This window comes from Odontesthes bonariensis, chromosome 20 (genome assembly GCF_027942865.1).
Source record: "Odontesthes bonariensis isolate fOdoBon6 chromosome 20, fOdoBon6.hap1, whole genome shotgun sequence".
Lineage (NCBI taxonomy): Eukaryota > Metazoa > Chordata > Actinopteri > Atheriniformes > Atherinopsidae > Odontesthes > Odontesthes bonariensis.
In genome coordinates, this window is record NC_134525.1 from 247,501 (window position 1) to 274,957 (window position 27,457).

Consider the following 27,457-nt stretch of genomic DNA (forward strand, 5'->3'; position numbering starts at 1 on the left):
TGTGTGTGTGTGTGTGTGTGTGTGTGTGTGTGTGTTTGTGCTTTAAAACACTTGAGGACAGGAATAGATTAGCATGAGCTAATTAGCTTGTAAAAACACAGACAGTCAACAGTGATTAAAAATATCTGTGTGCATGTGTTTGTACGTGCGCTTCATCCTAATTAATCACCCTTCTCCTGCACATGTGCGTCAGGTCCGATGCAGGAAACCGTGTACGACTTCTGGAGGATGGTGTGGCAGGAGAACACCGCCGCCATCGTCATGGTAACCAACCTGGTGGAGGTGGGCCGGGTGAGTGGTTGTTGTTCCCGCCTGATGACGGCTGGGACTCCAGCTCCCAGAGAGGCTCAGTGTCACAGCTGCAGTTTCATTTTTCTGAGAGTTTAACGTCCGATGATGATCAGTGATGGAGGAGACAAACCAAGGAATGAAAACAGCTTCATTCTGTCAACATTTAGCCTTTAAAACTGGATCTTTAGGCACTTTGTTCCCAGCAGCCTGTCACAGAGACACATCATTTGTTCCCATTTCTTTAGCTGCATCTCTGAAAAACAGCAAAAGGTACAGATTAGTGAAAAAAAAGCCAAAAATGAGCAACAAATCAATTATTTTTACAAGAAAAAAAGGTTAAATTAAAAATGATAATAAAATTCATTTACAGATTAGTGGGAAAAAAAACAACAAAAAAATTATTTTTAAGGGATTTTAAGGGTTAAGGGATCCAAACTGTAGCTGACCGACCCTAAAAGTTTAGTTTCAGGCCTTCTGATGGTTACCTGCAGCTCTCTGAAGCTCGGCCTGAATCTGACTGATAAAACACGACTCTGTTTCCTCCTGAAAATGGAGGATTTAACCTCAAATCAAACACACGCACCTGCAGGCCAGCTGGTCCCAGCTCTCATTACCCACGATGCACCTGGGGACCGGGCGACCCGCAGAGGGGCATTCTGGGATAGATTCTGGGCTAGATCCGGCTGATTATCTGCCTCAGTCTTTCCCCGTCACACACACACACGCACACGTGCGCACACAGGAGCCTGATTGGTCCTGTCAGCCCTCCCTCTGCTCACCTCTTCGGTTGCCGTGGCGACAGTGTGATTAGCTCCGCTGTTAATTGGCTGTTAATGATGAGGGGAGGGGGCGGAGCCTCTAATGAGGTTTTAATATCAGCTGATTTTTCTCTTTGTGTTTAATTAATTTATTTCTGCACATTTAATGTGAATAAACAGCAGGTTTACCATCTTTGTGAGGACACGGGGATGTTAACCTGTGTGTGTGTGTGTGTGCGTGCACGTGCAGGTGAAGTGCTGTAAGTACTGGCCCGACGACACGGAGATCTACGGCGACATGAAGGTGACGCTGATCGAGACGCAGCTGCTGTCAGAGTACGTGATCCGGACCTTCGCTGTGGAGAAGGTAAGCCTGGGAACAGGAAGGTCAGGTGTGACCCAGTTACAGATAAAGTTTGTTCACCTGTCCCTAGGTTAGGGTTAACCCCTCCTACCCTGTCCCTAGGGTTAGGGTTAACCCCTCCACCCTGTCCCTAGGTTAGGGTTAACCCCTCCTAACCTGTCCCTAGGGTTAGGGTTAACCCCTCCTACCCTGTCCCTAGGTTAGGGTTAACCCCTCCTAACCTGTCCCTAGGGTTAGGGTTAACCCCTCCTAACCTGTCCCTAGGTTAGGGTTAACCCCTCCAACCCTACCCTGTCCATAAGTTTGTTCACCTGTCCCTAGGGTTAGAGTTAACCCCTCCTAACCTGTCCCTAGGGTTAGGGTTAACCCCTCCTAACCTGTCCCTAGGTTAGGGTTAACCCCTCCAACCCTACCCTGTCTATAAGTTTGTTCACCTGTCCCTAGGGTTACGGTTAACCCCTCCTACCCTACCCTGTCCATAAGTTTATTCACCTGTCCCTAGGGTTAGGGTTAACCCCTCCTACCCTACCCTGTCCATGAGTTTGTTCACCTGTCCCTAGGTTAGAGTTAACCCCTCCTACCCTACCCTGTCCCTAGGGTTAGAGTTAACCCCTCCTACCCTGTCCTTAGGGTTAGAGTTAACCCCTCCTACCCTACCCTGTCCATGAGTTTGTTCACCTGTCCCTAGGTTAGGGTTAACCCCTCCTACCCTACCCTACCCTGTCCCTAGGGTTAGAGTTAACCCCTCCTACCCTGTCCCTAGGGTTAGGGTTAACCCCTCCTACCCTACCCTGTCCATGAGTTTGTTCACCTGTCCCTAGGTTAGGGTTAACCCCTCCTACCCTACCCTGTCCATGAGTTTGTTCACCTGTCCCTAGGTTAGAGTTAACCCCTCCTACCCTGTCCCTAGGGTTAGGGTTAACCCCAACTACCCTACCCTGTCCATGAGTTTGTTCACCTGTCCCTAGGTTAGGGTTAACCCCTCCTACCCTACCCTGTCCCTAGGTTAGGGTTAACCCCTCCTACCCTACCCTGTCCCTAGGGTTAGGGTTAACCCCTCCTACCCTACCCTGTCCCTAGAGTTAGGGTTAACCCCTCCTACCCTACCCTGTCCTTAGGGTTAGAGTTAACCCCTCCTACCCTGTCCCTAGGGTTAGGGTTAACCTGTTTCACTGTCAAACACCTAAAGCTTGTCAGATCGGGGGTCTGCAGCTCTTATTGATCGGTGACTGTCCTCCTGTTTCAGAGGGGCGTGGCCGAGATCCGGGAGATCCGCCAGTTTCATTTCACCGGGTGGCCCGACCACGGCGTCCCGCTCCACGCCACCGGCCTGCTGGGTTTCATCCGCCGCGTCAAGGCCAAGACTCCGCCCACCGCCGGCCCCACCGTGATCCACTGCAGGTCAGTTCCTGATCAGCTTATTGATCGCCGCTGTTAGATCTGCTGCCTTTACCCATGAGCATAACGTCTGTGTGTGTCAGCGCGGGGGCGGGGCGCACTGGCTGCTTCATCGTGATCGACATCATGCTGGACATGGCGGAGAGAGAGGGCGTGGTGGACATCTACAACTGCGTCCGAGAGCTGAGGGCACGAAGGGTCAACATGGTGCAGACCGAGGTGAGAGTCCGGTTTATACTGCGGGGCGGCCATGACACTCCGTGGTGTCATGGTCCCTGAGGGTCCATCAGGGTCCATCAGGGGTACATCAGGGTCCATCAGGGTCCATCAGGGGTCCATCAGGGTCCATCAGGGGTCCATCAGGGGTACATCAGGGTCCATCAGGGTCCATCAGGGTCCATCAGGGGTCCATCAGGGTCCATCAGGGGTCCATCAGGGTCCATCAGGGGTCCATCAGGGGTACATCAGGGTCCATCAGGGTCCATCAGGGTCCATCAGGGTCCATCAGGGGTCCATCAGGGTCCATCAGGGGTCCATCAGGGGTACATCAGGGTCCATCAGGGTCCATCAGGGTCCATCAGGGTCCATCAGGGTCCATCAGGGGTCCATCAGGGGTACATCAGGGTCCATCAGGGTCCATCAGGGTCCATCAGGGGTCCATCAGGGTCCATCAGGGGTCCATCAGGGTCCATCAGGGGTCCATCAGGGGTACATCAGGGTCCATCAGGGTCCATCAGGGTCCATCAGGGGTCCATCAGGGTCCATCAGGGGTCCATCAGGGGTACATCAGGGTCCATCAGGGTCCATCAGGGTCCATCAGGGTCCATCAGGGGTCCATCAGGGTCCATCAGGGGTCCATCAGGGTCCATCAGGGGTCCATCAGGGTCCATCAGGGCTCAATCAGGGTCCATCAGGGTCCATCAGGGTCCATCAGGGTCAGTCAGGGTCCATCAGGGGTCCATCAGGGTCCATCAGGGTCAGTCAGGGTCCATCAGGGGTCCATCAGGGTCCATCAGGGGTCCATCAGGGTCCATCAGGGCTCAATCAGGGTCCATCAGGGGTCCATCAGGGGTCCATCAGGGGTCCATCAGGGTCCATCAGGGGTCCATCAGGGGTCCATCAGGGTCCATCAGGGGTCCATCAGGGTCCATCAGGGTCCATCAGGGCTCAATCAGGGTCCATCAGGGTCCATCAGGGGTCCATCAGGGCTCAATCAGGGTCCATCGGGGGTCCATCAGGGTCCATCAGGGCTCAATCAGGGTCCATCAGGGGTCCATCAGGGTCCATCAGGGCTCAATCAGGGTCCATCAGGGTCCATCAGGGGTCCATCAGGGTCCATCAGGGCTCAATCAGGGTCCATCAGGGGTCCATCAGGGGTCCATCAGGGGTCCATCAGGGTCCATCAGGGGTCCATCAGGGGTCCATCAGGGTCCATCAGGGGTCCATCAGGGTCCATCAGGGGTCCATCAGGGGTCCATCAGGGCTCAATCAGGGTCCATCAGGGGTCCATCAGGGGTCCATCAGGGTCCATCAGGGTCCATCAGGGGTCCATCAGGGCTCAATCAGGGTCCATCAGGGGTCCATCAGGGGTCCATCAGGGGTCCATCAGGGTCCATCAGGGTCCATCAGGGGTCCATCAGGGTCCATCAGGGTCCATCAGGGGTCCATCAGGGGTCCATCAGGGGTCCATCAGGGCTCAATCAGGGTCCATCAGGGGTCCATCAGGGGTCCATCAGGGTCCATCAGGGGTCCATCAGGGCTCAATCAGGGTCCATCAGGGGTCCATCAGGGGTCCATCAGGGTCCATCAGGGGTCCATCAGGGGTCCATCAGGGGTCCATCAGGGGTCCATCAGGGTCCATCAGGGGTCCATCAGGGGTCCATCAGGGCTCAATCAGGGTCCATCAGGGGTCCATCAGGGGTCCATCAGGGGTCCATCAGGGCTCAATCAGGGTCCATCAGGGGTCCATCAGGGGTCCATCAGGGGTCCATCAGGGTCCATCAGGGGTCCATCAGGGTTCAATCAGGGTCCATCAGGGGTCCATCAGGGTCCATCAGGGGTCCATCAGGGGTCCATCAGGGGTCCATCAGGGTCCATCAGGGTCCATCAGGGGTCCATCAGGGGTCCATCAGGGCTCAATCAGGGTCCATCAGGGGTCCATCAGGGGTCCATCAGGGGTCCATCAGGGGTCCATCAGGGCTCAATCAGGGTCCATCAGGGGTCCATCAGGGGTCCATCAGGGGTCCATCAGGGGTCCATCAGGGTCCATCAGGGGTCCATCAGGGCTCAATCAGGGTCCATCAGGGGTCCATCAGGGTCCAGTCACTGACCCGCCTCTCTGACCACAGGAGCAGTACGTCTTCATCCACGACGCCATCTTGGAGGCGTGTCTCTGTGGCGACACGGCAATTCCAGCCAATCAGCTGCGCTCGGTTTACTACGAGATGAACCGATTGGATCCCCAGACCAACTCCTGTCAGATCAAAGAAGAGTTCAGGGTGACGTATTGATCCACATCTATGCTCACCTGTGCTCACCTGTACGTGAACATGTACCCAAAGCAGGGATTCTGTCGGTTGTGACGCCTGTGCATCTCCGTGTGTGCGCTCAGACCCTGAACATGGTCACGCCCACCCTGCGCGTGGAGGACTGCAGCATCGCGCTGTTGCCTAGAAACCACGAGAAGAACCGCTGCATGGACGTCCTGCCTCCGGACCGCTGCCTGCCGTTCCTCATCACCATCGACGGCGAGAGCTCCAACTACATCAACGCCGCGCTCATGGACGTACGTAACACTCACACACACACACACACTCTGGAGCTTTCAGGCGTGTCACATGACCTTCATCTTATGTCAGAGGCAGAATTACGACTTCAAACTCAAACCTTTTCTGTCGTAAACAACTCTGTTTCCATGGCAACCAGCCTCTCACCTGACTGCTGACTGTGTGTGATTAACCCGTTTACCTGTTTAACCCCATTTCCTGTCGTCTGAACGACCATATATGGTGTGTGTCGCCTGCGCAGAGCTACAAGCAGCCGTCGGCGTTCATCGTTACCCAGCATCCTTTGCCCAACACGGTGAAGGACTTCTGGCGCCTGGTCCTCGACTACCACTGCACCTCCATCGTCATGCTGAACGACGTGGACCCTGCACAGGTAAACACACACACACAGGTAAACACACACACACACACACACACACAGGTAAACACACACACACACACAAACACACACAGGTAAACACACAAACACACACAGGTAAACACACACAGGTAAACACACACACACACACACACAGGTAAACACACACACACACACACACACACACACACACACACACAGGTAAACACACACACACACACACACACAGGTAAACACACACACACACACAAACACACACAGGTAAACACACAAACACACACAGGTAAACACACACAGGTAAACACACACACACACACACACAGGTAAACACACACACACACACACACACAAACACACACAGGTAAACACACACAAACACACACAGGTAAACACACACACACACACACAGGTAAACACACACACACACAGGTAAACACACAAACACACACAGGTAAACACACACACACACACACACACACAGGTAAACACACAAACACACACAGGTAAACACACACAGGTAAACACACACACACACACAGGTAAACACACACACACACACACACACACAAACACACACAGGTAAACACACACACACACACACAAACACACACAGGTAAACACACACACACACACACACACACAGGTAAACACACACACACACAGGTAAACACACAAACACACACAGGTAAACACACACACACACACACAGGTAAACACACACACACACAGGTAAACACACAAACACACACAGGTAAACACACACAGGTAAACACACACAGGTAAACACACACACACACACACACACAGGTAAACACACACACACACAGGTAAACACACACAGGTAAACATACACAGGTAAACACACACAGGTAAACATACACACACACACACAAACACACACAGGTAAACACACACAGGTAAACACTCACACACACACACAGGTAAACACACACTGTCAGGGTGGGGTGGTGAGGAAGGACACGGATGCGGACTCCAAAAGATGTTAAGTAAAAACTGAGATTTATTATTCAAAAACAAAACGTGGTTAACAAAAACATGACGATGGAAAAACAAAAGAAACAACTAGGCATGGAATGGAATAAATACTTAACTTGAGCAAGAAGGCATAGCGAGGCATGAGGGGTGCAGACGGAGTAGGATCTGACAAAAGGACAGGGGAGAGTGAATGAGTGCAGCTGATGGGGAAAACAGCTGAAGTGAGTGAAGCTAATGAACAAGCATGGGAAGTGAGGGAAAAAACAATGGCAAGACTAAAAACAAGAACTCAAAACCAAGACATGACCTAAAACATAAAACGTCCCGTGGGCATGACACACACACACACTCTTTCTCTCTGTGTGTCACTCTTTCTGTGTGTCACTCTTTCTGTGTCTCACTCTTTCTCTCTCTGTGTCTCACTCTTTTCTCTGTGTGTCACTCTTTCTCTCTCTGTGTCTCACTCTTTCTCTCTCTGTGTCTCACTCTTTTCTCTGTGTGTCACTCTTTCTCTCTCTGTGTCTCACTCTTTCTCTCTCTGTGTCTCACTCTTTTCTCTGTGTGTCACTCTTTCTCTCTGTGTGTCACTCTTTCTGTGTCTCACTCTTTTCTCTCTGTGTGGCTCACTCTTTTCTCTCTGTGTCTCACTCTTTTCTCTCTGTGTCTCACTCTTTCTCTCTGTGTCTCACTCTTTTCTCTGTGTGTCTCACTCTTTCTCTCTCTGTGTCTCACTCTTTTCTCTCTGTGTCTCACTCTTTTCTCTCTCTGTGTCGCACTCTTTTCTCTCTATGTCTCACTCTTTTCCCTCTGTCTCACTCTCTCTCTTCTGTGTCTCACTATTTTCTCTCTGTGTGGCTCACTCTTTTCTCTCTGTGTCTCACTCTTTTCTCTCTGTGTCTCACTCTTTTCTCTCTGTGTGTCTCACTCTTTCTCTCTGTGTCTCACTCTTTTCTCTGTGTGTCTCACTCTTTCTCTCTGTGTGTCTCACTCTTTTCTCTCTCTGTCTCACTCTTTTCTCTCTGTGTCTCACTCTTTCTCTCTGTGTGTCTCACTCTTTTCTCTCTGTGTCTCACTCTTTCTCTCTGTGTGTCTCACTCTTTTCTCTCTGTGTGTCTCACTCTTTTCTCTGTGTCTCACTCTTTTCTCTGTGTGTCTCACTCTTTTCTCTGTGTGTCTCACTCTTTCTCTCTGTGTGTCTCACTCTTTTCTCTCTGTGTGTCTCACTCTTTTCTGTGTGTCTAACTCTTTTCTCTCTGTGTCTCACTCTTTCTCTCTGTGTGTCTCACTCTTTTCTCTCTGTGTGTCTCACTCTTTTCTCTGTGTCTCACTCTTTTCTCTGTGTGTCTCACTCTTTTCTCTCTGTGTCTCACTCTTTTCTCTGTGTGTCTCACTCTTTTCTCTGTGTGTCTCACTCTTTTCTCTCTGTGTCTCACTCTTTTCTCTGTGTGTCTCACTCTTTTCTATCTGTGTCTCACTCTTTCTCTCTGTGTGTCTCACTCTTTTCTCTCTGTGTGTCTCACTCTTTTCTCTCTCTGTCTCACTCTTTTCTCTCTGTGTCTCACTCTTTTCTCTCTTTGTGTCTCACTCTTTTCTCTCTTTGTGTCTCACTCTTTTCTCTCTCTGTCTCACTCTTTTCTCTCTGTGTCTCACTCTTTTCTCTCTTTGTGTCTCACTCTTTTCTCTCTGTGTCTCACTCTTTCTCTCTGTGTGTCTCACTCTTTTCTCTGTGTGTCTCACTCTTTCTCTCTCTGTGTCTCACTCTTTCTCTGTGTCTCACTCTCAGCTCTGTCCTCAGTACTGGCCTGAGAACGGCCTCCATCGCCTCGGCTCCCTGCAGGTGGAGTTCGTCTCCGCAGATCTGGAAGAGGACGTCATCAGTCGCATCTTCAGGATCTACAACACGGCCAGGGTGCGTTTCTTTTTCACACCTTCCTGCGAGACAATTTCTTCAAAGGCGTCCTTACTGACGACAGAAGTTTCGTCATTTACCGCATCGTTTTTACACTAAGAACTCCGATAGTTTCCACAGAGACTGATTTATTATGCTGTTTAGATGCAGAACATCGCGTTTAGATGAGGTTTATGTATGTGGGGCCATAGATATGGATAGAAGGGCTAGATGTCTCGTCCGCGTTGCTGGGCAACGGAGTGGAACGTCCGCAGATGGCGGCCATCTTACCACAGGCAGCTCTCTCATTGTGTTGATGGTGAAACATTCAAACATTCAAGACATAACTTGCTTAATTCTCAAACGTTTAGGTTATTATAAACATCAAAGTAGTAAGCTAATTATCACACTACAGACGAAGTCCATATTTATTTTTTAAAATAAAAACGTCAATATTTCACGTTTATTTGCCCCATGACTCAACTTTATTTACCCCTTGGGATGACTCCCTCAGGGAAATTCAAGTCCCCAGTAGCTCCAAACACACACACTTAGGATCTCTATAAATCTAAAATACAGTATAATATAGAACAATTAATATAATATAGCATTAAAATATAATTAATATAGAATAATCTAAAACAAAGTGTAAAAAAGAATATAGGCCATACAAGATATACAAAGTAAAGAGAGTTAAATAAAATAAGTTATAGCACTATGGTTGAGTTATTGCCCATATTGCACTACACTTGTGTTAATTACACATTGTATGCACACAGTCTGACCATAAATAGATAAGATATTGCACAGTAGTGACGGGAATTATTGCACAGATGACCGGATAAATAAAATATCGCACAGGGTCTTTTAGTATGGAAAGTACTGAATGCGGGCTTTGAGTATTCCTCTGTCCGTGACCCCCCTGCCCCCATAGATATGTATAGAATGCCATTTCTACATATCTATGGGGCACAGCTGCTTTGTGTAACCTGACTGAGGATCAGAACTTAGTTTGGAAAATGTTCTGACTCTTCGTTGACGCTCTTTGTTAGTCAGACTGATGATTATCAGCAGACTGAATCCTCTTCTTGCACCTCGGGTTTGTTTGATTTCCTCCACCTTTACGCCTCCAGGTGTTCGGGGTCTGTTTGCTTCCCGTGTGATGAAGTTCAGCCGCGCTGCTGTTTGATCCAAACTCACCGAATTTAGATCAGAGTGTGTTTGATTTGAACCTCCTCGCCTCCCTGTCGTGCTGAGGTTACATCTCTCAGTGTTTGATACGTTCATTTCCTCCGCGCGCCTCACCAAATATCAGCCGCGTTTGATCCAAAATGCCGTCTCCACCCGCCTCGGCGCGGCAGGTGGGATTGAACCCTGAGTGCGTTTGATTTCCCGCCCCTCTGCTCCCTGTCTGCTGGTATCTGGATGTTTTCCCCTGGATGTTTCCCCACCCTGCTGACGTTTCCCCCCGTGTCCCCCAGCCTCAGGACGGGTACCGCATGGTGCAGCAGTTCCAGTTCCTCGGCTGGCCCATGTACCGCGACACGCCCGTCTCCAAGCGCTCCTTCCTGAAGCTCGTGCACCAGGTGGACAAATGGCAGGAGGAGTATGACGGCGGCGAGGGCCGCACCGTGGTGCACTGCCTGTAAGTACACAGTAGTACTCAGTACTGTAAGTACACAGTAGTACTCAGTACTGTAGTACTGAGTACTACACACTCAGAGTACTGCACACTCAGAGTACTGCACACTCAGAGTACTGCACACTCAGAGTACTACACACTCAGAGTACTACACACTCAGAGTACTGCACACTCAGAGTACTGCACACTCAGAGTACTGCACACTCAGAGTACTACACACTCAGAGTACTGCACACTCAGAGTACTACACACTCAGAGTACTGCACACTCAGAGTACTGCACACTCAGAGTACTGCACACTCAGAGTACTACACACTCAGAGTACTGCACACTCAGAGTACTGCACACTCAGAGTACTGCACACTCAGAGTACTGCTGAGGTAAAATACTCAGCCACACCGCTGCAGCTTATCTGACTCACTGAGGGTCTTCAGTGGGGTTTTGTCTCCACCTGGTGGAAGAACACGGACCTGTTTCCTCATAACTTCTTCATTCTACAGATGTAACATATGAACTAAGGCCTTTTGCATTAGTGCACATGACAATAAATCTGATACTCGTGGCCAAACGTTTCATCCACACAACTGAATGCAGGAAAATTAAACCTCATCTCTCTGTTTAAACAGAACATTTAAGAAGTCTGAAAGGGAAATAAAAACCTGTGAAGTATTTAAGTGAAACTGTTTTTACTTTGCTTTTACTCTCCTGGATTTATGCTCGATTTATATGTTGTTAAGTTTCTGATTGTTTCAGCATTTTTTATTCAGAATATTTTAAACCTGTTCGGTTAAACAGAATGTTAATGGTTTGTGTCCTCTCCTCCCTCTTCTTCTCTTCCCGTAGAAACGGCGGCGGTCGCAGCGGCGTGTTCTGCAGCATCAGCATCGTGTGTGAGATGCTGCGGCAGCAGCGCTGCGTCGATGTTTTTCACGCCGTGAAGACGCTCAGAAACAACAAACCAAACATGGTGGACCTGCTGGTAAATACACTTTCTGTTTAATTCACCCACTAACAGCTGGTTAGAAGCCTGTAGTGTTACTTTATCAAATATAAGGATTTACTGTCTTAATAAATCTTATTTAACTTCGTATGTAGGGCACCACCTTCAAAGAAGGAAAACACACAGAATTTAGAATCAGTCTCATATGGATGATACGATGATTATGAGTCTCAAAATTCAGATGAATATCTGTAAAGTTATGACATGAATAGCGAACCAAACAATGTTAATTTCCTGTGTTAACCATGGAGTACAAAAAGATACAGAAGGGACATTACTGCATTTAACTGTCCAGTTTACTGACTCCGTGTGGATGTAACTATACAACCCTACAGACCACTAGGGGGCAGTGTGGTTTCATAGGCGGGTTGGTCACTTTTCCAACAGGATCATTTCTTCGTCACGCTTTAGTCCCAATCATGGAAATCGTCTTTAGATGCATCTCGTGACTTCGCTGAGAACCTGAAAGAACTCGTACAAAGATATCAAACACATTTAACACAGTTTTAAGATTCGGCTGAAAGTGAATCTAAGTAAAGTCATTTCCACTTTTATTTAGTTATCTGGTTCTCTTATCTGGGGGGAATGAGGGTAAAATGCCAACTATGATTTATTGGTCCAGATAAGATGGGGAATGGGTTAGTCTCCCATTTCTCCAAAAAGGGTTCTTGGTTTGTTCAGTTGAAGTTGGCAATGCATCCCTCAAGTTTATGGCAAATGTTGCTAAATCCACTTCCAGAAGCTTTCATAGGCCGAAGGTGGTTGTAAATTAGGTGATTTCAGTCCCTTAACTTTGTGTAGACTTCCACATCTGGTCCTTAACTAGAAAAAACACCCCCCACAGGAATGCTTGTATCCTCCAAAGGTTTTAAGGTGTATTAATTCCACACTGGAGCGTGCTACAGCTGAATACGTGTAGCTTGTTCCTGATATTCTGAGCTGAGGCCAGCTTCATGCTAACATGTTCCAGGTGATCCTGAACCTAACCAGTTTAACTGTAGTGATCCTACTTTGTTATTATATTAACACTATAGTAGTACTACACAGAAAACATTGTGCCGTGAAAGGTGAAACTTTTAGAATCAGACGTGAAGCCTCAAACGTTTTACCAGGACCAGTTTAAACGGTTTAAGCTAGCAGAACAACTGCTTTAACTGTAGAGCTCAGTTCACAGCAGCTGGTTGTGTGAGCTGCTACATCAGAGTTCTTCTGTTGGCAGCAGAGCTACAGTTTGGTTCTACCATGAAAAAGTTCATTTTAAGGCTGAAGACAATCGATTTTATGGAGAATATCCTTGAAAACTGTTAGCATAACACTGTTAGCATGCTAACAATGTTAGCCCGGGAACGGAGAAGCAGGTTTCTTTTTCTGGACTCTGAGAACAGATGAAAATCACATGTGTTGTGAAGACATTTTTACTGATTTTCTATTTGTTTTTATGTGAATAAAATCAGTGATGTCAGTTGAATAAACAAGCTTTAAAACGATTTTAAAGAAATAAATCAGGTTTATGGGAGAATGAGCCCACTTTTTACCTCGTTTATTTCATCATTTAGTTTTATTTTCTCATTAAAATATATAATTAGACCCAAACGAATCATCATGTTAACATCACCTGTTTTCTTATCTCCACAGGAACAGTACAAGTTCTGCTATGAAGTGGCTCTGGAGTATCTCAACTCCGCTTAGCTTCAGCCAGAGGCTTCATCACCTCCTCCTCCTGCCCTGCGATGGGGGGAAGAGGAGGACCACTACTGACTGAAGGTTTAAGGAAGAGGAGGGTGTTTTTGCACTGCTGTGTTTGACTGAGCGGTCTGACTGCGAGCGTGGACTCACTGACGGACTCAAAAGTTTCTCACCTCGTGTCACTTTGTTGTGTTTTTTTATTGTTTTCTTGTGTTTATGAGCTGAAACTAAAGCAAACAAAACTCTGTCGGATTCAGTCGTCTCATCTGGGATCGATCAGCATGATCAGAGTGCCGATAAAACGAAATGCAGTCTGAAGAAGTTTCTCCTGGCAGCGAACAGAGGCCCCGCCCCCCGCCGAGAGGCCCCGCCCCCGCCAAGAGGCTCCGCCCCCTGCTGAAAGACAGCTGATTACTGTTTACATTCTGTCAGAGTATGACTTTAAAGCAGCCGATTTGTTTCTGAGCAGCTGCTGGTTAGATTTATGTTGTGAAAGTTCACACAAACTTTCACTGAGCACTGAGATCATGGAGAAAAGCTAAAAACGGACGAATTCTCAGGCAGCTTCTGCACAGGCTGGTGGAGGTTCTCCATCAGCAGTACGGAGCTTTCATTTAGTGCTGATGTGATTGGTTGATTGATTGATTGATTGATTGATTGATTGATTGATTGATTGATTGATTGATTGATTAGAAGCTAGAAAAGGAAATTAATTGCCAACAATTTTGATATTTTATCTTATTTATAGAATCATGTAAAAATGCCAAAACTCTCAAACGGCTTCAGCTCTTCAGATTAAGGTTTGTGGTTTCACTCTGAGCTCCAAAGTTTGAGATCCAAAGACTTTGTTCTGGTTCCACATTCTGGACCGGATCAGAACCGATGAAGTTTGCCCTCAGACAGATTCAGGAAACGGCCAAGGGCCGAGACATCGGCCCTGTGGAACGCCACATATTTAACATGATGAAATATCCCTGAGATGCAGCCGGAGGTTCAGAACCGGAAAACCCAGAAAAACAAGCCCCCGATGAGTCTGAGCTGCAGTGTAACCCTGGTTATATACGGCCCTGGGTTGATGTAACCCTGGTTATATACGGCCCTGGGTTGGTGTGACCCTGGTTATATACGGCCCTGGGTCGGTGTGACCCTGGTTATATACGGCCCTGGGTCGGTGTAACCCTGGTTATATACACGGCTCTGGGTTGGTGTAACCCTGGTTATATATACGGCTCTGGGTTGGTGTAACCCTGGTTATATACGACTCTGGGTCGGTGTAACCCTGGGTTGGTGTAACCCTGGTTATATACGGCTCTGGGTTGGTGTAACCCTGATTATATACGGCTCTGGGTCGGTGTAACCCTGGTTATATACGGCTCTGGGTTGGTGTAACCCTGGTTATATATGGCTCTGTGTTGGTGTAACCCTGATTATATACGGCTCTGGGTTGGTGTAACCCTGATTATATACGGCTCTGGGTCGGTGTAACCCTGGTTATATACGGCTCTGGGTTGGTGTAACCCTGGTTATATATGGCTCTGTGTTGGTGTAACCCTGATTATATACGGCTCTGGGTTGGTGTAACTTATTGTGAAACTTTCAGCCACTGAGTTGAGCTTGTTGTGTTTTTTAATGTGTTTCAGTGTTTCTCCTCAGAGAAACATGAAGATGTTCAGAATCAGCGTCCGTTCATCTGTCTTCTTCTTCTGTGGTGTTTGGTCCTGGCTGCTGCACACTAACTGGACGGGTGGGACGGTTTGGGTTCGGGCTGCGTTGGAGGCGAGCTGTTAATAATGTACATAAAGCAGGAGGCAGGAAGAAGAATATTTATTCCCTCAGTTGTTGTTGATGTTGTCCTCGTTGTTCTGGTGAAGCACTCGGAGAGACAATCATGTCCATGATGTTAATGATGTTAATGTTCCACAGCGAGAGCAGACGCACGGCTCTGAGCTGACTGCTCCTGGGTGGTTGTGGGTTGAACCCCGTTGATGTTTGCCTCTGGTGCTGATGAGAACATTACTGTAACAAAAGCTTTTATTTATGTTGTATGATCAAAAAAACTACTACAAATAAAACTCTGTATCACCCAGCGTCTCCCTGATGTTTGCTTTAATGAGATCCCGTTAGTTCTGTTGGGTTCAGCTGGACCCTGGAGTGACATCATCAGAACCAGTTTGGTGAAGTCAAACAGAACCGAACGTAGAACCTGCTGCAGCAACACTCAGTGAAAGCTGTTCTGGAGTCCCAGAGAGACAGAAAGTTTCCAGAATCTACAGGAACAGTGTTCTGGAAACTCAAAAAATCAAAGATCAAAAAAGACCAGAAACGTTTAGGAAACTGAAAGGTTTAGGAAAAGATCAGGAAAAGATGAAATGTTTCTCAGTCAGACTGTAAAGAATCTACAGAGCAGAATATTGAGGACAGATTTCAGATTTCTTTAGTTTAGATAATAAGATGACTGAGATAAAACTAGTGAAAACTTCAGGTAGAAAAGATGGAAGCTCTAATGAATCTGTCCCTTTGAGACCTGGCTGCACACTAATGGTAAGACAGTTAGTTACAAAAGATTATACTTTCATAAGTACTTCTTTTTCTCAACATTATGTATATATATATATATATATATATATACACATATCTTTCAGTTCAAATACTTGCTGGTGTAACACAGACATTTACCAGTTTATATCTACAGAAGACATTTTATCTTATTAATTATTCTTAATAAATGTGTTTTGAATAATATTTCTTTAGTCGTAGACTTAGACTTTCTTTTATTGTCATTGCACAAAAATCACACGTGAGTTTTGACAACGAAATGTCGTTCCTCGACTTCCGGTCAACATTGCTAGATATTCAAACTATACAGATATAAAGCTATACAGACTGTACAATATAAAAACGGTATGGAAGTGCTATGTGCCAGCACTTGGAATAAAGAATATAAAAAATATAAAAAAATAAATAAAATGCACTTTGTGCAAAAGTGTTGCTAGAATTGCACTCAGCCTGAGGGAAATGGCACAAACAGAAGTGTCTTTCGGTGTTGTTGGAGTTAAATGTGCAGGAGCACAGTTTAATGATGAATGAAAACAATAAATAGAAAAAGAAAACGTCTATTTTTTTTTAAGAACTTTATTTGCAACAAAGCAGAATAACGACATATAAATGTGTACATAACGTAAAAAAAAAGCCAGCCAAGGGGAGCATAAGGATAAGAATGATAATAAGAGAATGACAGTCACAAAACTCTTGCAAAAAGAAAACTATTGAACAAACTGACATATGTGCCGAGGAGTCTCGTGTAAAAAAAACAATTAAAACAAAGATTTAGGACAACAGTTCGTCCATAATCCCAAACTGGGAACAAGCACATTTTGTTGTTTTTGCTTTATGATTAGTTGAAGGTTTAATTGTGAGCAAGTATTGCTTTAATTCAATAAAAAAAAAACATAGAAATTTGGTTTTCTTTTCAAAAATGTGCATTTGTGTATGTGAAATTTAGCTTTGATAATTAATAAATGAATAAAGAAAACCTTCGGATTCATTTTGCCACTTCGTTGAAACCCAAACAGGAAGCTTGCTGATATTTTTAAATCAACAAAATTACAAAAATGTTTCCAGAAATCTTTACAATGAGGACACAACCAGAACAAATGAGTAATGGCCTCAGGGCAAAGGTCACAGAAGGTACAGTTCACAATAATGTTAGAGTTGAACTTCTTTAGGTGGTCTTTAGCAGGGTGGATCCTGTGAATGAGTTTAAAGGACACTTCCTTTACACACAACAATGAACATAGATCTGCTCTTACAGACATCGATGTTCAGTTCAGTTTTGTACACAGATTTAGTTCATTATACTAAAGTATTTATTTTTCTCAACATTAAGTTTATATATATATATATATATATATATATATATATATATATACTTTCAGTTCAAATACTTGCTGGTGTAACACAGGCATTTACCAGTTTATATCTACAAAAGACATTTTATCTTATTGATTATTCTTAATAAATGTGTTTTAAATAATATTATATTTCGGTGTTGTTGGAGTTAAATGTGCAGGAGCATATTTTAATAATGAGTTAAAACAATAAAAAGAAAAAGCTTCCGTCTCTTCTTTTCTGGTGTTTTACGTGTTTTTCTGGCGCTTCCGGGTATCTGCTGCAGTTCCACTTGTGGCCGCGGGTGGCGGCAGAGCGCAGCCTGCAGCAGAGAACTGGGGGAGAAGAAGAAGAAGCAGGAAGGCGGAAGCAGACGGAGTGGTTCCGGCGCGGCCTGGTGACCGGAGGTGTGGGTCCTCAGAACCTCAGGTTCGGTTTCAGAGGCTTTTTCTTTTCAGTCCCACGTCACGGCGGAGCGCGCGCTCTCAGGTTGTTTTTAAGGGAGTCACGCGCCGCCTCAGAAGAGCACGTTCCTGTGGTGTGTGTTGTCCACGTGCTCTCAGGCGCGCACGCAGCTTGACAACAGCCTGAAAACTTTCGTCAGTCAGCTTGTGGTCACGTGATTTCCCGGCAGGTGGAGCAGAGATGGAGGTGTGCGCGCTCCTGCTGAGAGAGGGGGCGCGCAGCAGGGAGGTGGGCTGCCAGTGGGAGAGTCCCGAGGAGGAGAAGGAGGCGAGGAAGGAGGAGAAGGAGGCGAGGAAGGAGGAGAAGGAGGCGAGGAAGGAGGAGAAGGAGGCGAGGGAGCAGGAGAAGGAGGCGAGGGAGCAGGAGAAGGAGGCGAGGAAGGAGCGGAGGGAGGTGGGTTGCCAGAGCGACGGGGCGGAGATGAAGGACGCCGGCGTGCAGGTGGACCTGCTGAGTCAGCAGCTCAGCTGGAGGCACTCAGGTGAGCCAAGAAAAAACACCTTACATTTAGAGGTGCTAGATATTTTTTCTTGTTTTAAGAATTAATTTCTTATTTTAAGTCTTCAACTTAACAGTATAATCTTATATCAAGCAAAACTTTAGTTTTTTTAATCTCAAACAGGCAGGGAATCATAAAATAAGACGATTAACACTTAAAGTACAGGGTGCTTTGTGCAAGCCTTGAAAGTCTTAATAAGTATGGAAAATAAATGTGTGGTAGGATTTTACAGCATGCTGAACTGAGAAATAGGAAGGTAGGCTCTAAAACTCTCATTTTACTAACTGCTCACGCACTGTGTTAGCCTAATACATGCTAATACATGCTAATACATGCTAATACATGCTAATACATGCTAATACAGGCGTGCTTAGCCCGGTCTGACACATGTTCCTAACGTCACTGCTGAGCTCTGTTGACATGTACTTGTGATTTTCATGTTTTGAAACGTTTTCGTCAGTAAAAGCATAATTTACTGTGAATAATGCGTTTGTTCATTGAATACATATAGCATAAGAAACTTGCCAATGCCAGATATAAATATACGGTGCGCTTTGTAGGGAAACATGAGCAAGCCTTAAGAGCGCACTCTATGGCAACTAACCTGCTTGATAATAATGTAAGTGAGTTCTGGAAAGATGCAGCTCTGTTTAGTTGCATCAAAAGTGAACCCTATTGTGTAGGCAAGCTAAATGAGGAAGTGATTCACTTCACACCCAATGAGGTTTTCCATGCTAGTTAGCTAGCCCTAGAATTGCAGCATTGTTGTCTATTTGCCTCACTGGGCTGATGACACATGGGGTGCTACCTGACGCTATGCTCACAGCTACATTAGTGCCTGTCATTAAGGACAAGGCAGGTAAAACAGGAGTATGGATAACTACAGACCCATTGCCTTAGCCAGCATTCTCTCTAAGGTATTAGAGTTCATTTATACCACTGAAAATCTATTTGGTTTTAAGCCTATGCACAGCACAGATCTATGTATTTATGCCTTGAAAGAAACTGTTGAATCCTACAGAAAGCATGGCTCTACAATATTTCTGGGGCTTATTGATGCTTCTAAGGCGTCTGATAGAGTGAATCACCATAAGCTCTTCTCATGCTTAGGGGTGTACCTGGAAGCATCATACGTATTCTGGTTTACTGGAATGCTAATCAGCATATGCAGGTGAAATGGGGAAACAGTCTATCTACTCATTCCTGTGTAGGCAATGGAGTTAGACAAGGGGGACTTCTATCTCCAGCCCTCTTCAACCTATACATGGACAACCTCTCCAAACAATTGGGGAGGTGTAAGACAGGACGTCTGACCTGGAACACTGTTTTACACCATGATGTGTGCAGGCGACCTGGAACACTGTTTTACACCATGATGTATGCAGGCGACCTGGAACACTGTTTTACACCATGATGTATGCAGGCGACCTGGAACACTGTTTTACACCATGATGTATGCAGACGACAGGGAACACTGTTTTACACCATGATGTATGCAGGCGACCTGGAACACTGTTTTACACCATGATGTATGCAGGCGACCTGGAACACTGTTTTACACCATGATGTGTGCAGACGACCTGGAACACTGTTTTACACCATGATGTATGCAGACGACAGGGAACACTGTTTTACACCATGATGTATGCAGACGACAGGGAACACTGTTTTACACCATGATGTATGCAGGCGACCTGGAACACTGTTTTACACCATGATGTATGCAGACGACAGGGAACACTGTTTTACACCATGATGTATGCAGACGACCTGGAACACTGTTTTACACCATGATGTGTGCAGACGACCTGGAACACTGTTTTACACCATGATGTATGCAGGCGACCTGGAACACTGTTTTACACCATGATGTATGCAGGCGACCTGGCTGTTATGTCCCCAGCACTGTTGGGTTTCAGCAGCTCCTGACTGTGTGCTCTGAGTATGGGGTTGAGTTTCATGTACAGTACAATGCAAAAAAGAGTGTTGTGTTGATATGTAGAGCCAAGGAGGATCACAAAGTGCTCTTCCCAACGTTTTACCTGTCAGGGCAATCACTGTGTGTATCAAGCAGTACAAAATATCTTGGGCACATTATCACTGACAAGTTGGAAGATGATGCTGACATGTTTAGGCAGAGACGAATGCTGTATGTCCAAGCAAACATGTTAGTCAGAACATTTCTGTTCTGTTCTGCTGATGTGAAAGTAAGCTTGTTTCATGCCTACTGTACTCCTCTGTATGCAGCGCCATTACGGCTCAGCTACAGAACAGAGACCCTGCGTAAACTGCAACTAGCATGTAATGCCTGCCTGAGGATAGTGCTGAAAAAGCCTCGGAGTTGCAGTGACTCAGGACTGAGTACTTTACAGGCTCTCTTAAGGAACCTAATGTTTGAGTTCATGTGTCGCCTGGATAAGTCTCTAACTGTATTATAAGGATTCTCACCAGCCCCGGCTGCAGCTCTGTCAGATATCAATCCTACATGTGGAAGCATTGGTATGGCTGCCTTTTAAGACTGTCATGACTGATAGTATGTTTGTACATACATCATTGCTTTTGTCTTTTTTCCCCTCTTCTCTCTTCTCTTAATGCCTATTTTTTATGTATATGTTGTATGTCCTCCTATTGGGCCTAGAGCCTGTAATAAAGTTTATATATAATGCTAGCCTATAAAAATGAACATTTCTAATAAACACAGTCCCAATGAAGTAGGCACACAAGTTACAAGTACATAAAGTTTAGGTCTTGGGGTTTTAAAAGAGTCTGGAGACGTGCTGCGGAGCGTTTTAAATCATTTCTGACTTTTCTCTGGCGTCTGAACAGAAAGCCTCTGCTGACCTCGGGCTGCTGGCTCTGACCTAACCTTCGTCTTGTGTTAGTTCCCTGTTGCCATCTCTTGTGTTAACGAGTCGGTTTTGACCCGTGTTTTTAATTCTGTAGTAGAATACACCAGAAACAATAATCCATCATCCAATTTGTTTCTCATCTCTCGGTTACCTTGTTAAGCTTCCTTATCTGTAAAAATATTGGTTTTAGTATTTTTGGTGTGGGCCCCTGGGCCTTGTTTTTGTCAGTATACCCCTTGATTTCAATAAAAAAAATGGGTTGGGGGTAACCCTAAAACAAGGCAAAATGAGAATCCCCTAAAGCTCACACGATTGGCTGACAGTGAACTTGTGATTTCAGTTTTGGCTCTAATTATTGCTTTATAATCTTATTTTTACAACTGGGTGGAAACCGACCCTAACAACACAAAGGTCTTCATTTCAACCAGAGCATTTTATAATTTAGTGAAAACAATTTTTATTGTTTTATTTTGTTGAAATGGAGGTTCCTGACAGTCATAAAGCCTTGATGCAATAAACAAATTTATATGGTTATGTTATGCATTTCAAACCTAAAAACGGCCGACCCTAACACAAGACGAAGGTTAAGGGTTAAAACTCAGGCTGCACTTTAAAGGGACAGTTCGCCTCTTTAAAGGGACAGTTCTCCTCTTTAAAGGGACAGTTCTCCTCTTTAAAGGGACAGTTCGCCTCTTTAAAGGGACAGTTCGCCTCTTCTGACATGAAGCTGTGTAACATCCCATATCAGCAGCATCATTTCTGAACATCTTCTTACCCCCTGCTGCGTCCTGTGAGCAGAGTTCCAGCCTCGTTTTGGTGTTGATGAAGGTAGTCCGGCTAGTTGGCTGGGGTTTAAAAAATAAAGCGTTTAGCTTCTCAAAACAATATGCGTTCAACAGAGTAACGGTGCGTTCACACCAGACGCGGTCGGGCGATGCGATTACATACAAAGTCAATGCAAAGACGCGATTAGACGCGGATTCGAGCCGGCGGCGCGGTGAGGAGCGGTGAGGCGGTGCGGTGGCCGCCGCGCGAGTGAAAATACGCGATTCGCGCGAGTTCAAAAAATCCAACTTTGGCGAAATATTCGCGCCAGACAGCCTATCAGCGTTGAGATTCTGGACGACAGTGACATGGAGACAGATGGACAGGCGCTCCGCAGCTGAAATGGAGTCGTGTCTGTGACGTGCAGATGGGACTGCAGATGGAAATTAGCTTCTAAGCTACAATCTGGTGCAGGTCATCTCTTTACTTTGTAATTAATGTACTTTGCACATGGTCCCTGACAAAATAAAATAAAAAAATTAAATCACTGCCTTCTCCAGGAGTTCCGTCTGGATGACGGCCGCCTCCAGCGGCACCCCAGGCCCACCAGGACCCAGCCCGACGACCCGCTCGGGAGGACCGGCGCCCCGATCACTCGGCAGGACACCATGCCACAGGCGCCCCGCAGCTGAAACGGAGCCGCGGCCCAGCTGCGGAGCGCCTGCAGCCGGCGTCCCGCCGAGAGATCACGGCACCGATCCTCCCGTGGCGGCCGCTTCCAGCGGTGTTTCGGGCTTGCCGGGACCCAGTTTGGTGGCCTGCTCGGGAGGATCGGTGCCGTGATCTCTCGGCGGGACGCCGGCTGCAGGCGCCGGTCCTCCCAAGCGGGTCGTCGGGCTGGGTCCTGGTGGGCCTGGGGTGCCGCTGGAGGCGGCCGTCATCCAGACGCAACTCCTGGAGAAGGCGATGAAATTATCCGAGCTGAATGCACCACCGGATGATGTCACTGACCCAGACACGACGGCGTGTGCGTTTCAGACGAATCTCGGACTGCCACAGCAGGTACAAGGACGCGATCAGCCATGGATAGCCCCTTGAGCTATTCACTCGTTTTTTACTCGCGCGAAAGAGGCGTTTGAGGCGATGGAATTTAATTTACACCTGCGGCAACAATCGCGCGATGAAGGCGGTGCGAATATTCGCATCGCGTTTGGTGTGAACGCACCGTAATACATTTGCATCACAAAATGGTTCTCCAGGAAAAAGTCAGAGCTCACAGTCTCTTGGCCCTATTTTCTCTCCCTTCGTATCACTGCCTGCTGTGCAGACCGAAGCGCAGCGCGAGCAGCAAACACCGTAACAGGTGGCAGTGATACGAAGGGAGAGAAAATAGGGCCAAGCCATCCATCTTTCCTCCACCTTTAATATTTCCTCCACTCCTCTTCCCTTCCTCCACCCTTCCTCCATCTTCCCTCCATCTTTCTTCCACCTTCTTTACCATTTCCTCCATCTGAACTGATCTGGACTGATGATGTCAGAGGGTTGACAGATGTGGCGGTTAAAGCAATACTATGTAACATTTCTACCTTAAAATAACAGCTTGAAAACATTGTGTGGCTAGAATGAGTTTTAATATTACGATTGGCCTGTCTCCTATGCCCTTCGGGGGTCTGAGTTGGAATAACTGCGCTATGTAACTTTGCTGGAGCGGCCCGGTGGCGGCCCGGTGGCGGCCCGGTGGCGGCCCGGTGGCGGCCCGGTGGCGGCCCGGTGGCGGCCCGGTGGCGGCCCGGGAGCTGAGCGGAAGTACTTCGACTTGCTTTCTGGCACACCTACCGCAAAAACAAATAGACCCCTCTCACGCTCCCAGGTACATTTGATTACTCTTACCTTCTCGGTCGACATAGCTTGCACCTTCGGACTCCTCGCCGGTTCGTCAACAAACGTGAAAGTGAAAGTGAAAGGGTGTTGTATTTACGACAGTGTAACCGTACATTACCTCCAAGCCTGTAGGGGGAGCTCCAGAGTGGGCTTTTTGAGAAGTTACATTGTATCGCTTTAAACGGCGCCATGAGGGCGATGTTGGTTCAAAGAATTAAAAGATGATGAATGAACGAATGATGAGTGTCAGTCTCAGCGTGTAACCAGTTACCTGATGAGCAGCTGATGGGTCACTGGGTTAGGTTTGGTTAGGTTTACTGCCTCCATCTTTATTTTATCTCACACAGAAGCCACTTCGGGTCATTTTTTGGGCCGTAATTAAACCAGAACTAGTTTCTGCCGCTGGGGGCAGAACACCCTCCTTTACCCCGGACACCTCTGAGCAGACACGACCCGGCACCAATGAACAGAACCAGTCCAGAGCCAGGTTACCTACCCTAACCCTAACCCAGGTCCCGGTCTGACCCTCTGAACTCTGTCCACAGGCTCGTCTGCCATGCTGCTGCAGTGTCTGACGGTCCGACCCGACGGGCCGGACGGCGGCACGCTGCTGCAGCACTGCACCCCCAACCGGACCAGAACCAGAACCATCCGACCGCCCGTCAAACCGTCCGCCGAACCCACCCCGCCCAGGACCAGGAGCCGGAAGAGGCCGCCGCCCCAGAGCTTCAGCGTCGCCCGGCGAAGTCATCCACAGCGCAGCCGGCGCCGCCGCGGACCCCCGGACCCCCGAGAGGAAGAGGAGGGGCAAGAGGAGGAAGAGGAGGGGGTAACCGTGGAGGACGACACGGGCGACCCCAACTGGAGCCCCCCCGAAGGAGGTGAGTCCCAACAGAACCGGTTCTGTTCTCCCTGATGTCTGGTTCTGTTGACGGTTCTGTTGACGGGTCCGTGTCTCCCTCCAGGTGAGGACGCCCCTCCCCCTCTGGGCGGCGTGCAGCCGGACTCCCAGCATGCACTGCTGCGCGCGGTGAAGCTGGAGCTGGACAGCACGGTGTGCGACGTCTGCGGCAAAGTGATGAAGAACAAGTCGAGCCTGGCGCGCCACTCCTTCATCCACACGGGCAAGAAGCCGTTCGCCTGCCACCTGTGCGAGCTGCGCTTCAACCGCCGCGACAACCTGCAGCACCACCTGAGCCGGCTGCACCCCGGCGGCGTGGCGCGGCTGGAGAAGCGCCGCGTGGCGCCGGCGTGGCTGTGCGCCGTCTGCGGGAAGACGTTCAGCTGCCGCTCGCGGCTGAAGACTCACGAGGTGATCCACTCGGGCGTGAAGCCGCACCGCTGCGAGCTCTGCCCCAAGGCCTACATGAGGACCAACGACCTGGAGCACCACCGGAGGGTGGTGCACGTGGACGGCGCCGCCGAGCCGCCGCGGCCGCCCTCGCTGCTCTGCGACCTCTGCGGCAAAGAGTTCAAGTGCCGCTCGCAGCTCGCCATCCACTTCCAGACGCACACGGGCGAGCGCCCGCACCTCTGCGACATCTGCGGCCGCAAGTTCGCCCGCCAGTACCAGCTGAAGCGCCACAAGATCCTGGTGCACGCCAGGGGCGGCGAGGACGGCCCGGCGCCCGACGCGCCCTTTACCTGCGGCGTCTGCGGGAAGCGGCTGAAGTCCGAGGCGCTGCTCGCCACTCACGCCCGCATCCACACGGGCGACAAGCCGCACCGCTGCGGCGTGTGCCTGCGCAGCTTCCAGCGCGCCGCCTGCCTGCGGCAGCACCACGCCCGCGTGCACCTGAAGGCGCGGGCCAGCGAGGAGCTGCACGCCGCCAGCCGCCGCAGGAACGCCGGCGCCGTGCACGCCTTCCCCTGCCCCGTCTGCAGCCGCGTCTTCCGCTTCCGCTCGCTGCTGGCCAGCCACGCCCTGATCCACAGCGAGGTGCGCCCGTTCGCCTGCGACTTCTGCAGCCGCCGCTTCCGCCGCCTCAGCCACCTCAAGCGCCACCGCGAGGTGGTGCACGCCAACGGCGCCCGGCCCCCCGAGAGCTTCGTGTGCCACGTCTGCGGCAAAGACAAGAAGTGCCGCTCGCAGCTCGCCCGGCACGTCATCATCCACACGGGCGAGCGGCCGTACGCCTGCGAGCTGTGCCCCGCCCGCTTCAACCGCCACGGGAACCTGCAGCAGCACAGGAAGCGCATGCACGGCGTGGGCCCGCCGCCCGCCGCCGAGGACACGCCCCTGCTGTTCGAGGACGACGTGGACATGCCCGACGTGCTCGTGTACAAGCAGGAGGAGACAGTGGTGGCCGTGGACGAGGTGGAGCAGCTGGAGGCGGGGCCTGACGAGGTGGAGCAGCTGGAGGCGGGGCCTGACGAGGTGGAGCAGCTGGAGGCGGAGCCTGACGAGGTGGAGCAGCTGGAGGCGGGGCCTGACGAGCAGCTGGAGGCGGAACCTAACGAGGACGAGGTGGAGCAGCTGGAGGCGGAGCCTAACGAGGACGAGGTGGAGCAGCTGGAGGCGGAGCCTAACGAGCAGCTGGAGGCGGAGCCTAACGAGGACGAGGTGGAGCAGCTGGACACCACCTGACGGGGACGCTCAGAGCTAACGCAGGGCGCCCGGAGCCGGGGCGCCGGTGGAACTTATGAACAGAACGTTGTCAAAGGAAGCAGCGTCATGTGGTCCTGGTCGTCATGGAAACGGTGTTTTGTTGTGAAGGCACGGACGGAGGCAGCTGATTGGCTGCAGTGGTTTTACTGCTGGACTGTGCGGCGCCGCTCGCTCGGACATGGACTGTGATTGGCTGCTCAGTGACTGCGGCGCCGCCGGTTCTGACCACTTCCTGTTGTGATGATAAACAGATGAAAAACGAGCTGCTTCACGTGTTTTCTGTGTTCTGGATCTGTTCGGGTTCTGTTCTGTTCGGGATCGAGCCGTCGGACCTCAGAACCACCTGAACCCATCAAACAGAACCCAGAGCTGAACCTTCAGGTGGGTTCAGAGGTCCGGCGGCCCGGTCAGAAAACCCGGTTCCACTGCGGTTCTGCAGAACCAACCTGCAAGGTCAAAGTTCTGAAGGTTCTGTGGAAACTCTGGTGAGTTCGGGTCCTTCGGTACTTTGACCCTGTTGGTGCTCCGTACTTTTAAAACCCGTTTTCCTCCAGCAGGTGGCGCCATGAGGCTGAGATTAAACCGGATCAGCACCAGCAGAACTGCGTGTAGAACCTGTTTTAGATGTTTTCTTTGGTAAAACTGAAGAATAATAAACAGCATCTCAGGAGTTTAAAGGTTTTTATTGATGATTCCATCGAGTTTCTGTAAGTTCTGACCCAGATCCTGACCGATGGCAGGATCCAGTCGGACCAGGATCCTCTGAGTCCCAAAGTTCTGTTAGAAACCCAAAAGTTCTGAGAAATCAGCAGAACCGAAGGGCTGCAGTAAAGAGTTTAATGTCTGAGTTCTGAACCCGTTTAGAATAATTTCAGTGTTTCTAAATGTTATTAAAACCTGAACCGATCAGCGTCTCTGTCGCCTCCTTTCAACAGATCAGTAATAAGTTAAACCCTTCAGAGCTGTGAGCCAATCACAGCCGGGAGGGATCCAGCTGTGAGCCAATCACAGCCCGGATCCAGCTGCAGGTGGAGGCTGAAACCTGGAATATTATAATAATATAATATATAACCGGGACTTTTAGACGGGATCACCGGTGGAAACGAGGGTTAAGTGTCGGGGATTCAAAGTGGCGACGTGAACCTGAAACGGAGCGGTAGTCATGGTTACCAGAGGCGGAAATGGAGCGGTAGTCATGGTTACCAGAGGCGGACTCGGACCTGAGACGATTGTCAGAGGGGTTTATTCTTTTCAGTTTATTATGGAACATGTAGAATTCTCAGAACTTTTGAGCACAAACTCACACAGAAAGTTAAACAGAGGCAGTGATGTCAT

The 27,457-nt window shown here is 48.8% G+C and overlaps 2 protein-coding genes across 10 annotated transcripts in view; both read left to right on the top strand.

Moving 5' to 3' along the window:
* Window positions 1-15,251, top strand: part of LOC142370192 (receptor-type tyrosine-protein phosphatase mu-like) — a 198,147-nt gene extending 182,896 nt beyond the window's left edge. For all 9 annotated transcript variants that reach the window (XM_075452655.1, XM_075452657.1, XM_075452656.1 and 6 more), the window contains 11 exons: window positions 194-291; window positions 1,300-1,416; window positions 2,660-2,814; window positions 2,895-3,030; window positions 5,160-5,309; window positions 5,423-5,596; window positions 5,839-5,970; window positions 8,735-8,860; window positions 10,321-10,484; window positions 11,325-11,460; window positions 13,117-15,251. In XM_075452655.1, the coding sequence (XP_075308770.1) occupies window positions 194-291; window positions 1,300-1,416; window positions 2,660-2,814; window positions 2,895-3,030; window positions 5,160-5,309; window positions 5,423-5,596; window positions 5,839-5,970; window positions 8,735-8,860; window positions 10,321-10,484; window positions 11,325-11,460; window positions 13,117-13,170 (1,442 nt within the window). In that variant the 3' untranslated portion in view covers window positions 13,171-15,251. The remainder of the gene's footprint in view (window positions 1-193; window positions 292-1,299; window positions 1,417-2,659; window positions 2,815-2,894; window positions 3,031-5,159; window positions 5,310-5,422; window positions 5,597-5,838; window positions 5,971-8,734; window positions 8,861-10,320; window positions 10,485-11,324; window positions 11,461-13,116) is intronic.
* A 2,154-nt stretch (window positions 15,252-17,405) lies between these two features.
* LOC142370198 (uncharacterized) lies at window positions 17,406-27,029 on the top strand. Its single transcript, XM_075452673.1, has 3 exons — window positions 17,406-18,001; window positions 24,060-24,395; window positions 24,480-27,029. The coding sequence occupies exons 1-3, from the start codon at window positions 17,701-17,703 to the stop codon at window positions 26,099-26,101; spliced, it is 2,259 nt and encodes a 752-aa protein (XP_075308788.1). The 5' UTR covers window positions 17,406-17,700; the 3' UTR covers window positions 26,102-27,029.
* The last annotated feature ends 428 nt before the right edge of the window (window positions 27,030-27,457 follow it).

Bases quoted from the DNA above. Each gene is read 5' to 3' on its own strand.
- LOC142370198 (XM_075452673.1), top strand. From the start codon at position 17,701: ATGGAGGTGTGCGCGCTCCTGCTGAGAGAGGGGGCGCGCAGCAGGGAG. The intron at 18,002-24,059 runs GTGAGCCAAGAA...CTCTGTCCACAG, and splicing joins GCTCAGCTGGAGGCACTCAG to GCTCGTCTGCCATGCTGCTG. The intron at 24,396-24,479 runs GTGAGTCCCAAC...GTCTCCCTCCAG, and splicing joins CTGGAGCCCCCCCGAAGGAG to GTGAGGACGCCCCTCCCCCT.